The sequence below is a fragment of the Physeter macrocephalus genome, chromosome 21 (assembly GCF_002837175.3).
Source record: "Physeter macrocephalus isolate SW-GA chromosome 21, ASM283717v5, whole genome shotgun sequence".
Classification (NCBI taxonomy): domain Eukaryota; kingdom Metazoa; phylum Chordata; class Mammalia; order Artiodactyla; family Physeteridae; genus Physeter; species Physeter macrocephalus.
The window spans coordinates 93741339-93754703 of NC_041234.1; the positions used below are offsets into that span (position 1 = coordinate 93741339).

Below are 13365 nucleotides of genomic sequence, written 5' to 3' on the forward strand. Positions count from 1 at the left end.
ACCCTCCCTATCCCACCCCTCTAGGTGGTCACAAACCACCTAGCTGATCTCCCTGTGCCATGCGGCTGCTTCCCACTAGCTATCCACCCTACGTTTGGTAGTGTATATATGTCCATGCCACTCTCTCACTTATTTTGAAATAATTATAGACGTTTGGAAAGTTGCAGAACTAGTACAGAGAGGGGCTGTGTACCTTTGAACCTTTACTTTTTAAAATATGTACTGCAGTGTTTAACATTCTAGACACTTCAAAGGATAACCAAGAACATTCTGGTTGTTCTGGATAGATTGCAACTTACATTGGGCTCTTAAAGATTGATTGGGGATATAATTATTGTTTTAATGTGTCCTTTATATAAAACCACCATTTAGTGATTAAAGCACTAGAACAATTGATATTTATTTCCATTTTTAATATTTATATGCAAGAAATTTTGTCTCCTTTTTTGCATGACTTCTTTTTCTTCTCCTTCTTTTGTTGGCATTGGGTTATGGTATTATTAACATTTGACTTAAAAACAGAGAATGATTATTAGATTCATTCATTTAGCATGTATTGAGTATTTGCAATCTGCCCATAAATTTTGCTAGGTCCCTGCCCTCAAGGAGTTAATGGACTAGGCGAAGATGCAAGTTGGGTTCACAGTGGCTTAAGTAGTAATGTGACACCCCCTCTCCAAGGCATTTGATAGATAGTTTTCTTAGCTGTGTGTTTTCAGGCAATCATGGCAGAAGGAAAACAGCATGCTCTGTGTGTTGGAGTCATGAAGATGTCTGCAGAAGATATGTAAGTCTCCTGTTAGGCCACCTTAGCTTTTAAGATATAGGTAACCTATGCAGGAAGAATCAGAATTACAGGCGAAATTTGCTCCCATTCATACCACATCTTATAAATATTTAAGCACAGAAGCCTCATTTCTGATTTTTCCTAACACTTAGGAAGCCATTGAAACCTATTTTGCCTCTGGGATTGCATTCTTCCTTTAGCATTCTGAAAAGAACCTGTGTGCCAACACAGCTGTATTATATGTATGTGTGTGGTATTTTAGGAATTTTTTAAATTTAGTATGATTTAGATTAGGTGTGGGGAAAGATATTTTGCTGCTAGTTTTTAAAAACAGTGATATAGGGCTTCCCTGGTGGCGCAGTGGTTGAGAGTCTGCCTGCCGATACAGGGGATGCGGGTTCGTGCCCCGAGCCGGGAGGATCCCACGTGCCGCAGAGCGGCTGGGCCTGTGGGCCATGGCTGCTGAGCCTGCGCGTCTGGAGCCTGTGCTCCGCAACGGGAGAGGCCACAGCAGTGAGAGGCCCACGTACCGCAAAAAAACCCCCAAAACAACAAAAAAAACAAAAACAGTGACATAATTTAGTACCACACAGTATTTATCTTATATTTTAACATGGTGGTATAAAATATTAAGGAAATATTAAGGATATATTACCAAAATATAGTCAATATACTTAAAAACGTTGGAGCTCATGACCAAAATATTCCTATTAATTTTGTTTCAGGGTTAATTATAACACTTTGATGTTCTCCTGGTTTGGTGACATCATTTCTCTGTTTTTGTGGACCCACTAGTTAGATCACTAGAATCGCTTTAAGACATGAACTGCAGCAGAGTAATGTAGTTTAATGTAGATGATAATGTTAGTGTAATATAAATAAATTCCTACATGTGGCTCAATAATTGCAAAATAGCAGTGCACCCTGAATTATATTTACCATGAGTAAGCTTATAAAAATACTTAATATGTTTATGTGCTTTATTCCTTCTGCAGTGAGAAAGTCAACAAAGGAATTGGCATTGAAAATATCCATTATTTAAATGATGGGCTGTGGCATATGAAGACATATAAATGAACCTCAGAAGGAATGCACTTGGGCTAAAAATGGATATTGTGTTGTATCTGTGTTTGTGTCTATGTGTGACAACATGAAGACAATACCTCTGTGGTTATGCTGAATAAATTCAACAGATGCTAAAATTCTGTTAGCTTCAAAAATTATTTTAATTTTTCTTAAACTCAAGTTAAATTTGGGTTACAAACTTGGACATTAAAAGGTATCTGGTAAGTAACCAAACTCAGACAACTTAATGTCCTTTCTCAGGCTAATGATGTAAGATGAAGGGCAAGACTTGGTAAATGAACTTGCTAGTATATGGCTGACCCCCCCAGAGAATCTGACTACTTAATGGGGCTGGAAGCTAGACTGGGATTTTTTTTTTTTTTTTTTTTTTTTTTTTTTACTGAGATTTTTATCCCATTACCCCAGGGCACCTAGAAGTGCCCCTTCTCTTTTGTGTATGTTTTTTGTTTGTTTGCTGTTGCTGTTTTTAAACTTTTCATTATGGAAAATTCTGAGCGTATAGAAAAGTATGGGTAGAATAGTATAATGGACCTTTTCTGTATCCATCACCCAGCTTCGATTCGTGGCCAGTATTATTTCATCTCTATCTCACTCCTTCCCACCCCACTCTCTGATTATTTTGAAGCAAATCTCAGATATATCATTTCATCCACAGTTTCTTTAATATGTCTTTGAAATATGTATTTTTTTAAAAAACCTTAATATCATTATCACACCTAAAAAATTTAGCTATTTCTTTTTTTAAAAAAATATATATTTATTTTTTATTTTTGGCTGCATCAGGTCTTAGTTGTGGCACACGGGATCTTCGTTGTGGCACGTGGGCTTCTCTCTAGTTGTGGCTTGCGTGCTCAGTAGTTGCGGCATGTGGGCTTAGTTGCTCCGTGGCATGTGGGATCTTAGTTCCTGACCAGGGATCGAACCTATGTTCTGCATTGGAAGGCAGATTCTTAACCACTGGACCACCAGGGAAGTCCCAGCTATTTCTTAATAAGGTCAAATATCTGAACTGTGTTCAATTATGTGACAGATGGACCCAGTTGTTTCTCTTTTTATTTTTTTAACCATTGGTTTGCTTGAAATTGGTATCTGACAAGGTCCATATATTGCATTTGGTTGTTATTTGTCTGTTTTAATCTCTAAGTTCCTCCTCCGTTTTCCCTTTAAATTAATTATGTAAGAAATCTAGTTGTTTTGTCATACAGCGTTTCTTCCTACATTCTGGATTTTGATTGTATCACTGTAAAGTAATTTAACTTGTTTTTATACTCCCTGTATAGCCTGTAAACAGATCGGCTTGATCAGATTCCGGTTCAATTTATTTAATGCCCTCTCTTGAATCATACTACGCAGATGCCCAGAACTTCCAGATTTGAGTCTCCACTGTATTCCCCAAAGAATGTGTATCTCCTATCATAAGTGGCATATGAAGACCATGGACCTACTTCAGTAAGAACAGTAAGCTGTTTTGAGAATTAAACAGCAGTTATGAATTTATACAGTGATAACAGGTCTTTCTTCCTAATAACATTGATGTTATATTGGGTTGGCCAAAAAGTTTGTTTGGAAAAAAGTTTGTTGTTACAGAAAACCCCGAACGAACTTTTTGGCCAACCCAATACTGTGTTTCAGCCATCTTCATTTGGTTGTTTACAAATATATGACATGTGATTTTATTTTTCAGATGGATACAGACATTTACAAGATTGTGGTGACCTGTGTTATGGTTAGAAGTTGGTGAGAAAGGTGAGGGTGGATAGTAAAAAGAGAGACACCATTTGGCTGGCTGTTGCAGCTGGGCCTCCCAAGATATAACATGGGTGAAGGGTATAGATCCAGGGTCTGACTCAGACTGAGAAACTATTTTCCAGTAACAAAACCTATAAGACTTGGAGATTCCCACGTTAGAATGTAAATGTATTAATTTATAGTGATAAGTCTGCTTAGGGTAAACAGTTAGTAAACAGGAAGTTTCTTGGTGAAGATGGATAAGAGTAAAGGAAGGTTGATAATTTGGGGGAGTATTTCATCTGGGCTGCGGTAAGGCTTGGAGAATCCTTCCAGCATCATCATTAATTAGAATGCTTATGTCTGCCAAAATCTTTCTTTCCTAGCCTGTAGAGGTGCCCTGATGCTTTTCTTCCTATATCCTTTTTAAGTTCTATGTAGAATATTTTTCTTTGTTATGACAGTTATGTTCTACAACTTACTATAATTTTATATTTTATTATTTATTCCTGGTGGATAAAAATGTAAATAATCTCATCAGTAGCACAACTATAAATGATCTTTCAGGGTAGGTTTCTTCAACAGATAGTCTCATTTTATGCTGACTTACTAGTTTCAAATTCAGATGTTTCCCCATTTGGGGGAGAGGTAGCCTATTCGAGGTCTATAGCTCCTTATATGCTTAAAAAGAAAATAAGTCATTTATGTCAAAACCAAACTTTGAACCTTTATTTTTGGTACTAAGATAATGTTAATTGACCAAAATTGCCTATGGAGTGTTAGCAATGAAAAAAAAAGCACACAGATATATTAGAGAAGTTTTAATTGTGTGGTTTCAGAAATAATTTATCCATGTTTCTAACCACTGTTATGGTGGGTGTGGGGAACACTTTTAAAATATTCAACATCATCTGTGCTTGTTTTCCTACTATGTTCAGGTACATTGACTTTGTTGCCTTGGTAATATGGACTAAATATGTATATTTCCTGCTTCCCCTGGGTCTGAGGCCTCAGGTTATAGAGTTAATCCGGGGTGTCACTTCCATAGGTTGGAGCCCAGTATGTTTCTAAACATTAGGTCATGCAAGGAAGCCAATTCAAAGAGGTTGAACTATCAGCCTCCTTATGCACTATGCTTAAAGGCAACTTAGTTTTCCCATATTCCTGAGAGTAGGAATACAGGGAGAGCCTGTTTTTCTCACAGGCAATGTGTCTTCAGTTCATTTTTAGTTAGGGTGTCAAGCTTGACACATTTTGTGTCAAGCCAACCTACAGTCTAGTCATTTTTGTGCATCTGACACACTTTTCCTCAGCCAAGGTCATTTCAGCTCAATGGACATTTATTGAATATCCACTAGGTTCTAGGCATGTGGCACAAAGATGAGTAATAGACAAGTGGCCCTTGCCCTTAAGGAGCTTCCAGTCTAGTGAGTAAATTTACGTTTAAAAAAATCTGGGTAATGGTGACAGCCCAATAGCAATTTTTAAAGCCAGTAGGAAGTTACTAATACATTTCCAATTTCAGTCATCAAAATTTGAAAATTATATATGAACCAGATATAAAAATATTCCTTAGATTATATCCAATGTGAGGTTAAAAAAATCCAGATGTCTTGGAGTTGCAACAATTCAGTATTCCAGCTCAGATTGTTGTCCCATTGTGTGGTAATATAAAGGCCTGATAAACCCTCTTCTAGCAGACTATTATAGTGGTTTGGTGGTATTCTGTTGGCAGCTGCATTTTTCCTTTTTTTAATGTTCTGGATGCAAAACAAGCAGCTGGATTTATCCAAAGGACAGCTTTGAACATTTCTAATTTGAGGGATTTGATAGTCCCCAAACATAAAGTCATATGGCATTTGTCAAATAATGATTATATGCAACCAAGTTCCCCCTGCACATACAAATCCACTACCGAGGATACAATATTTCTAAGCATAGTATTTCAGAAGATACAAGAATGGCAAATGACTAAATTTATAGACGTATTTCATTACAGTAAATATTTCACTCTTTTGTTCATTAGAATATTAATAATTAGCAGTTATATATTAATGGGAATATGAAATGAATGTATGCCGAAGCAAAATGTGGTAAATATTTAACTTTGTTTATCTAGGTTCCCTAATTTTTAAAAAATTTATTTATTTTATTTATTTACTTTGGCTGCGTTGGGTCTTCATTGCTGTGTGCAGGCTTTCTCTAGTTATGGCGAGCGGGGGCTACTCTTCATTACAGTGCGTGGGCTTTTTGTTGCGGTGGCTTCTCTTGTTGCAGAGCATGGGCTCTGGAGCACAGGATCAGTAGTTGTGGCCCACGGGCTTAGTTCCGCGGCATGTGGGATCTTCCCGGACCAAGGATCAAACCCATGTCCCCTGCATTGGCAGGTGGATTCTGAACCACTGCGCCACCAGGGAAGTCCCATAGGTTCCCTAATTTTGAAAATATGTCTCTCAAGGCTCTTCAGGAAACTAAAAATGTTCACATTTCTAAAGGAGTATCTACTAAAACTGATTTATAATGAGAGAAAAAACACAAAATGTATGTATGCATCCTGTGTCAATATAACCATCACTTCTGAGGTCTCAAGCAATCAGAAACTTACTCAAATTATTCAATAACCTGTAAGAATTAGGCCATTAAAATATTTTGAAAGCCCTTCAGAACACTTATGTTTAGTGAGTCATTAATTGCATTAAGGCAATAAAAATTACACTAAATATAATTATATTCTGTTTTTTAAAGACTTTTTTGATATGGACCATTTTTAAAGTTTTAATTGAATTTGTTACAATATTGCTTCTGTTTTATGTTTTGGTTTGTTTGGCTGCGAGGCATGTAGGATCTTAGTTCCCCGACCAGGGATCGAATCTGCACCCACTGCATTGGAAGGCGAAGTGTTAACCACTGGACCACCAGGGAAGTCCATGTATTCTATGTTTTTACACGTTGTATTTATGCTTTATTATACTTTTTAAAATAGCAGGTAAAAGAATGATTAGATATAATGAACTCTAACACTAATTTATTTAATATTGTATTAAAACTAGTTAAGTACTTGTAAAGGACTACAACTCCATCAGAACAGGAGTGAATGAATGGGATTGAGAACCAGTTTTATTTTTTATTTTATTTTATTTTATTTTTTTTGTGGTACGCGGGCCTCTCACCGCTGTGGCCCCTCCCGCTGCGGAGCACAGGCTCCGGACGCGCAGGCCCAGCGGCCATGGCTCACGGGCCCAGCCGCTCCGCGGCATGCGGGATCCTCCCGGACCGGGGCACGAGCCCGCGTCCCCCGCATCGGCAGGCGGACTCTCAACCACTGCGCCACCAGGGAAGCCCGAGAACCAGTTTTAAAATCTTATGTTGAGATTATTAGGCTAGTTGATTGGTTGGTTGGTTGGTTTAGGAGGCTGGCCTCTTGGAGAATATAATTTATATATGGAAAGAGATATGGGAGATGATTCACTGGAATTTCTCCTAATAATATCATGTTCATTAGAACAGGTCATGAGAAGGAAAAATAGATAAAAACATCCAAACTAATTAGTACTATTAATATTTGCCTCTTGGAGTGAAAAATTAAAGAACACCAAATTTTATCCCTGAACATTTTGAGAAATAAAAGATCAATTAGTGAAATAATTTCTACTTAAAACCCTAGTTGTTACAGAGAATGACATGCTTTACTATTGTCCAATTCTAATTAAATGGATTATCTTATAGATTTTTTTTTTTGGCTGTGTTGGGTCTTAGCTGCAGCATGCAGGATCTTCGTTGAGGCAGGCGGGATCTTTCATTGTGGCGCACGGGCTTCTCTCTAGTTGTGGCGTGCGGGTTTTTTCTCTCTCTAGTTGTGGCATGCAGCCTCCAGGGCACATGGGCTCTGTAGTTTGTAGTGCGCGAGCTCAGTAGTTGTGGCGCGCAGGATTAGTTGCCCCATGGCATGTGGAATCTTAGTTCCGCGACCAGGGATCGAACCCGTGTTGTCCTCTGCATTAGAAGGTGAATTCTTTACCACTGGACCACCAGGGAAGTCCCTATCTTATACATTTTTAAAATCCCATTTTAAAAGTAAAACAAATCATGATTTTCACATCATCATTTTTATCACTCTTGTTCCATTCCCCAATTTTAAAATACTTCAATTTTAGCCAATATGTGAATATAGAGAACTTCTAAGGCATAATCATTTACTTCAGTACCTTCAAGTTCATTGTAAATGTTCTCAAAAGTCTATCGTAGGGGGGAAAAGCCCTAAATTTAAAATATACAAAGTTTTACTTTTAAATTTTTATTACAATACTTGATTGTCAATAATAACTATTAACTTTCTTTTAATCTCCTATGGTGAAATATGTAATTTCTTCTGATTTTCACAAGCATGTGAGCAAAAGACTGTGTTTTTTTTTTTTTTTTTGCAGTACGCGGGCCTCTCACCGCTGTGGCCTCTCCCGCTGCGGAGCACAGGCTCCGGACGCGCAGGCTCAGCGGCCACGGCTCACGGGCCCAGCCGCTCCGCGGCATGTGGGATCCTCCCAGACCGGGTCACGAACCCGCGTCCCCTGCATCGGCAGGCGGACTCCCAACCACTGTGCCACCAGGGAAGCCCAAGACTGTGTTTTAAGAAACAGATCATTTAAGCACTTAGAGAAGGTGCCATTTCTCCAAACATATGCCTTGAAAACAAATCAAACTCAGTTACTTTTTGTCTCAGGGAAGGCCATACTGGGGAGACTTTTGAGGTTGGGCAATCCATTTTTATTCTTACCAACTTCTAGTAAAAAAAAGGAACACGTTCTGTCTTTGTCCCCAAATGCTGGGATTGTCCTTCTATGCTGATGTATGATGACATCCTGAGGCTTGGAAATTTGCAAACCAATAAGATGATTTTGTGATGAAATTGCATGTTAGATTGATACTATTAATAGTCCTTGAATGAGCTTAAATTCGAGACAACTTTTAAAAGCAGCATGCACTTAACTTCTCGTTTTGTTCCCCTGCCTGTGAGGTGTGAAATATGTTTCTTCATACCGATGTTTTTAAATTTATTTTTGGCCGCGTTGGGTCTTCGTTGCTGCGCGCCGGCTTTCTCTAGTTGCGGCGAGCGGGGGCTACTCTTTGTTGTGGTGTGTGGGCTTCTCATTGCAGTGGCTTCTTTTGTTGTGGAGCACAGGCTCTAGGTGCGCAGGCTTCAGTTGTTGCAGATGCGGGCTCAGTAGTTGCGGCATGTGGGCCCTAGAGTGCAGGGGCTTCAGTAGTTGGGGCGTGTGGGCTCAGTAGTTGTGGCACGTGGGCTCTAGGGTGCGCGGGCTCAGTAGTTGTGGCTTGCGGGCTCTAGAGCGCAGGCTCAGTAGTTGTGGCGCACGGGCTTAGCTGCTCCGTGGTATGTGGGATCTTCCCGGACCAGGAATTGAACCTGTGTCCCCTGCATTGGCAGGCGGATTCTTAACCACTGTGCCACCAGGGAAGTCCCTTCATACCGATGTTTTAACAAATTTTTAGTTTTTCATGATCTGAAAGATTTGGTATGTAGTTGTTAGTCTGGATGCTGTTCTCATCAGTTCTAATGCTGTCCCATTCAGAATTCATTTTTTAAAGCCAAAATTCACTGTTCACTTAAACATCTGGATTAAATTGGGCAGGGTGAGGAGGATGGGAGGAGAGTCCTTTTTGCCCTGTAGGCTCTGGACAGCTTTCTTAGAGAGCTGACTTATCCAGGATTAGGAAAAAGAATGCTTTTGCGTGACTGAGATCTTTCTGAAGTTTGCTTGTGTTGTAAGCATTTTGGATTTAAGAAAGTTCAACCTGGGAATTCCCTGGTGGTCCAGTGGTTAGGATTCTGTGCTTCCATTGCAGGGGGCACGGGTTCGATCCCTGGTCGGAGAACTAGGATGCCGCAAAAAGTTCAACCTGAATTGTATCTGAATATAGAGTAGAAACAGCTTCATTTGGTGGGATAACAGCAGTCTCTAACCCATCAAATTAATCTCTATCTCCTAAATCGCTTTCAAAAACGCACATGACTGGAAGATATTTTTCACTGGCAATGCTTTATTCTGTTTAAAAAATAGTAGGGGCTAAAATATAGTAAAAACTTGGAAACTTACACTGCACTTACTTTGTGCTTTACAAGATAAAAATTTTATATTTTGTAAAATGTTTTGAAAGGAGTCCACGAAGTAATTCTGCTTCCTTGCTCCCAAATGCAGAGGTCTGAGAGAAGGCACATGGCCTCGTGAGCTTCTGGGTGTTGTCAAATCCAATTCTCTCTCAAGTACCGAATGCCCAGATGCATTTGCTGGGGATGCAAGAGTGTCACTTAAGCAGTGGTTTTTGTCAATATAAAGAGAAGCATCTTGATTAAAGTGTGAGGAGGTAGAAACCATACTGATTTGGGCAATTTCGGCTTCAATAATGTCTAATTTACTGTGAAGGGGGAATATGTTCTAAGTTAATGTTCTTAAAAGCAACTTCCAAATTTCTCCTTAAAAAATATTTGCTTTATTAAAAAGCTGCTTGAGGAAGAGCTGTTTTATTGCATGGCACAGATTCAATGTACAGATGTTATCTTAGAACTATTAATTAAGGAGTTCCCTTGTGACTTTGAATATTCAATACCAGCTGTTATTCACATCAATATTTTAATATTTTACCAGAAAGATACTTAATAAAAGGATTGATACATATTTAACTGTGTAAAGTGCTAGTTAAACTTGTTCAAATGGGTCAGAGGGAAAGGGAAATAACATTCCTTGAGCACCTACTATACGCACAAGCTCTACTTATATATCTTGCTTAATCTTTATGACTATTCCATGAGGTAGATTTTAATTCTCATTTGATAAGTGAGGAAGCTAAGGCTCCAGAAGGGTTATGTAACTTTCCTGAAGATACATTACTAATAAATGGCAGAGTTGGGATTTGAACCTAAGTGTCCCTGATTGCAAAGCCTGTTTTTTTTTTTACATTATCATATATTTTTTTATTTAAAAAATCTAATATTTTAGTATTAAAATAAAATTTAAACACAGCATGCTTTTCTCACCATTAAAAGTAGGATAATCCTAGACAATTTTTCTGAAATCTATAAATGTGCTTATACAAATGCATTAAAAGCTAAGTATCTCAACATCTGTAAGGCCTATAGCAAATAAGTATCAACCTTCAGGAAGATGAGAGGCCACCTGAAAATGCACCAAAATTTCAAAATTAAGCTTTTAATTTATTGATAATAAAGCTAAGTATCACTGATATGCAAGTAAACAGTTTTTAGAACAAGCTGGAATTTTTCTAAAATTTAACCACGGTTGAATAAAATAGCAAGAACTTCAGGCAAGATGGTATGTAAATATGAAAAAATACATAAAACACTTGGAATTAATTCAGAACTTGTAAAAATACTTGAGTGGTAAAGTGTTAAAACAGTTAAGAGAAATAGTCTTTGACAAAGAGATTACATGCTAGAAGAGACTTTTTCTACCTTCCATTCATACTTCACGTATAAAGAATTTACACTCAGAATTTGCCTAAACCTCCCTACCTCCCTCCCGCAAAGCCTATTTTGCAGAAAATCTCCCCTCATGTTTCATAAAATGTTAATCTTGGCCCACAGTTGCATCACCATCTTTGTTTATGGGCTATTGGAGAGAAGTGTAAGTTGGCCAAGCCTCTATTCCACAGTGGGAAAATATGGGTAGGATTAGAATGCAGTAAGACTGGGTTGCTTGCAGTGTGCTTCTAAGGAGTGTTCTGTTTCCCTCTTCATCAGCAGGGTATTCTGGGAGAATCTTTTGAAATTGAACTTAGTCCTGAGGTCGGAACTTTTTCTGTCACCTTCAAGCTAGGTGATTTGTGACCATTTAAAGGTTATGCCATTTAGAAGCCTTTCCTGGATTTTTAAAGAAAAGGATACAAGGGGGAGGGTTGGTTAAGTGGGGTAGATGAGGGTATAGAGTGTAAGTGCAAAGGCAGAACTAGCAGCTGCTTTGTGACTATCAATACATCCAAAAGATAGGTTGGGAAAAGGATTAGTGAATATTAAAATTGACAGGAGCAATTTGGTTCAATTATAATCTAAGGAAAAAGGCTGAGGGGTCTAATCGATATTTTACTCCAGATCTAATGAGTTAATTTTGAGAAGGAGGATCCAATGACTTAATTTTGAGAAGGAAGATCCAGTGATGGAACTCATGCAAGGAGATGGCCTGGGGCCTGCTAAAAGTCAGGTTGCAATTTCCGTAGCCTTCAAGACAACCAGAAAAATAAACAGGCCTTTTAGAAGAAACTTCAAGTTTTCTCCCATTCACATGACAGCCCCGGGCTGGGGTGTTGTCTCACACTTCTGGAATTGGTTAGATCTGTGCTGTAACTGTAAAATACACACTGGATTTTGAAGACTTAATAAAAAAAAGAATATAAACTATCTCATTTTTTCTGTTGATTACATGTTGAAATGACAATATTTTGGATATATTGGGTTAAGTAAAATATAATACTAAAAGTAATTTCACCTCTGTCTTTTTTAATGTGGCTACTAGAAAATTTTAAACTACACATGCAGCTCACATTATATTTCTATTGGATGGTACTGGGATGGAGAACAGGCAGTATTCCCTGAAGCTTCCTTCTGGAGGTGAATGCCTTAGAGTGGTAAATATGGAAAAGAAGATTCTCAGTGCCAGTATTTAAAGTCTTCCATTGGGGGGAGGGATAAGTTGGGAGATTGGGATGGACATATACACACTACTATATATAAAATAGATAACTAATAAGAACTTATTGTATAGCACAGGAAACTCTACTCAATACTCTGTAATGGCCTATATTGGAAAAGAATCTAAAAGAGTGGCTATATGTATAAGTGATTCGCTTCGCTGTACGCCTGAAACTAACACAACATTGTAATCAACTATACTCCAGTAAAAATTAATTAAAAAAATAAAGTCTTCATCAAGTTAGGACCACTTTTCCTCTTTTCCCCTCAGATGGTATGGGGCTGGTGTTTTGACTGTTAGAACATCCCCATTTATTCAGCACTTTGAGTACCTTTGTGGATGTCTTTTATCAGTCACTCATTAGAAGCATTTCTTACTTTTTTCCAAAAACAAGCCTGTCCCATAATTAATGGCATCTGTCCTCACTCCCATCCATCCATCCATTCATAGAAAATCTGAGTCTTATTTTTAGGCCCTGCTCTTCCTGCCAGGGCTTTCACTAAATTGCCAAAGCAATGGCAAAACCAATGTGGCCATTCTTGCATGGAATCAGTGAAAACTACCAAAGAAATGGGAATTATGTGGGTTAAGAAATAGCACTTATCAAATTGAGGACTTTTAAGGCAAAGAGGACCACCATATTCTAATAGTAAACAATGGCTTGTTTTATTGCTCGTGCAAAGCTTGCATGAAATGATTATTTGACTCCCTGTATGAATCATGTGTTTGGGCTCTTTTTGCTTTCCACAAAATACCAGGTCTAGTGTTAAGCTCATAGATACTCAATATATACAAGGAGTAGTATAGTGTATAGATTCCACACTAATAAAAGTGGACTTTGGGCTTCCCTGGTGGCGCAGTGGTTGGGAGTCCGCCTGCTGACGCAGGGGACGCGGGTTGGTGCCCCGGTCCGGGAGGATCCCACATGCCACGGTGCGGCTGGGCCGCTGAGCCGCTGAGCCTGCGTGTCTGGGGCCTGTGCTCCGCAACGGGAGAGGCCACAACAGTGAGAGGCCCGCGTACCGCAAAAAAAAAAAAAAAAAAAAA

General features: G+C 38.6%; 1 protein-coding gene across 2 annotated transcripts in view; it reads left to right on the forward strand.

Annotated features, from left to right (window-relative positions):
- The window catches only part of MCTS1 (MCTS1 re-initiation and release factor), a 9131-nt gene extending 7142 nt beyond the window's left edge, over positions 1-1989 (forward strand). For both annotated transcript variants that reach the window (XM_007122046.1, XM_007122045.3), the window contains exons 5-6: positions 720-787; positions 1783-1989. In XM_007122046.1, coding sequence (XP_007122108.1) covers positions 720-787; positions 1783-1864 — 150 coding nt within the window. In that variant the 3' untranslated portion in view covers positions 1865-1989. The remainder of the gene's footprint in view (positions 1-719; positions 788-1782) is intronic.
- Positions 1990-13365: the final 11376 nt, after the last annotated feature.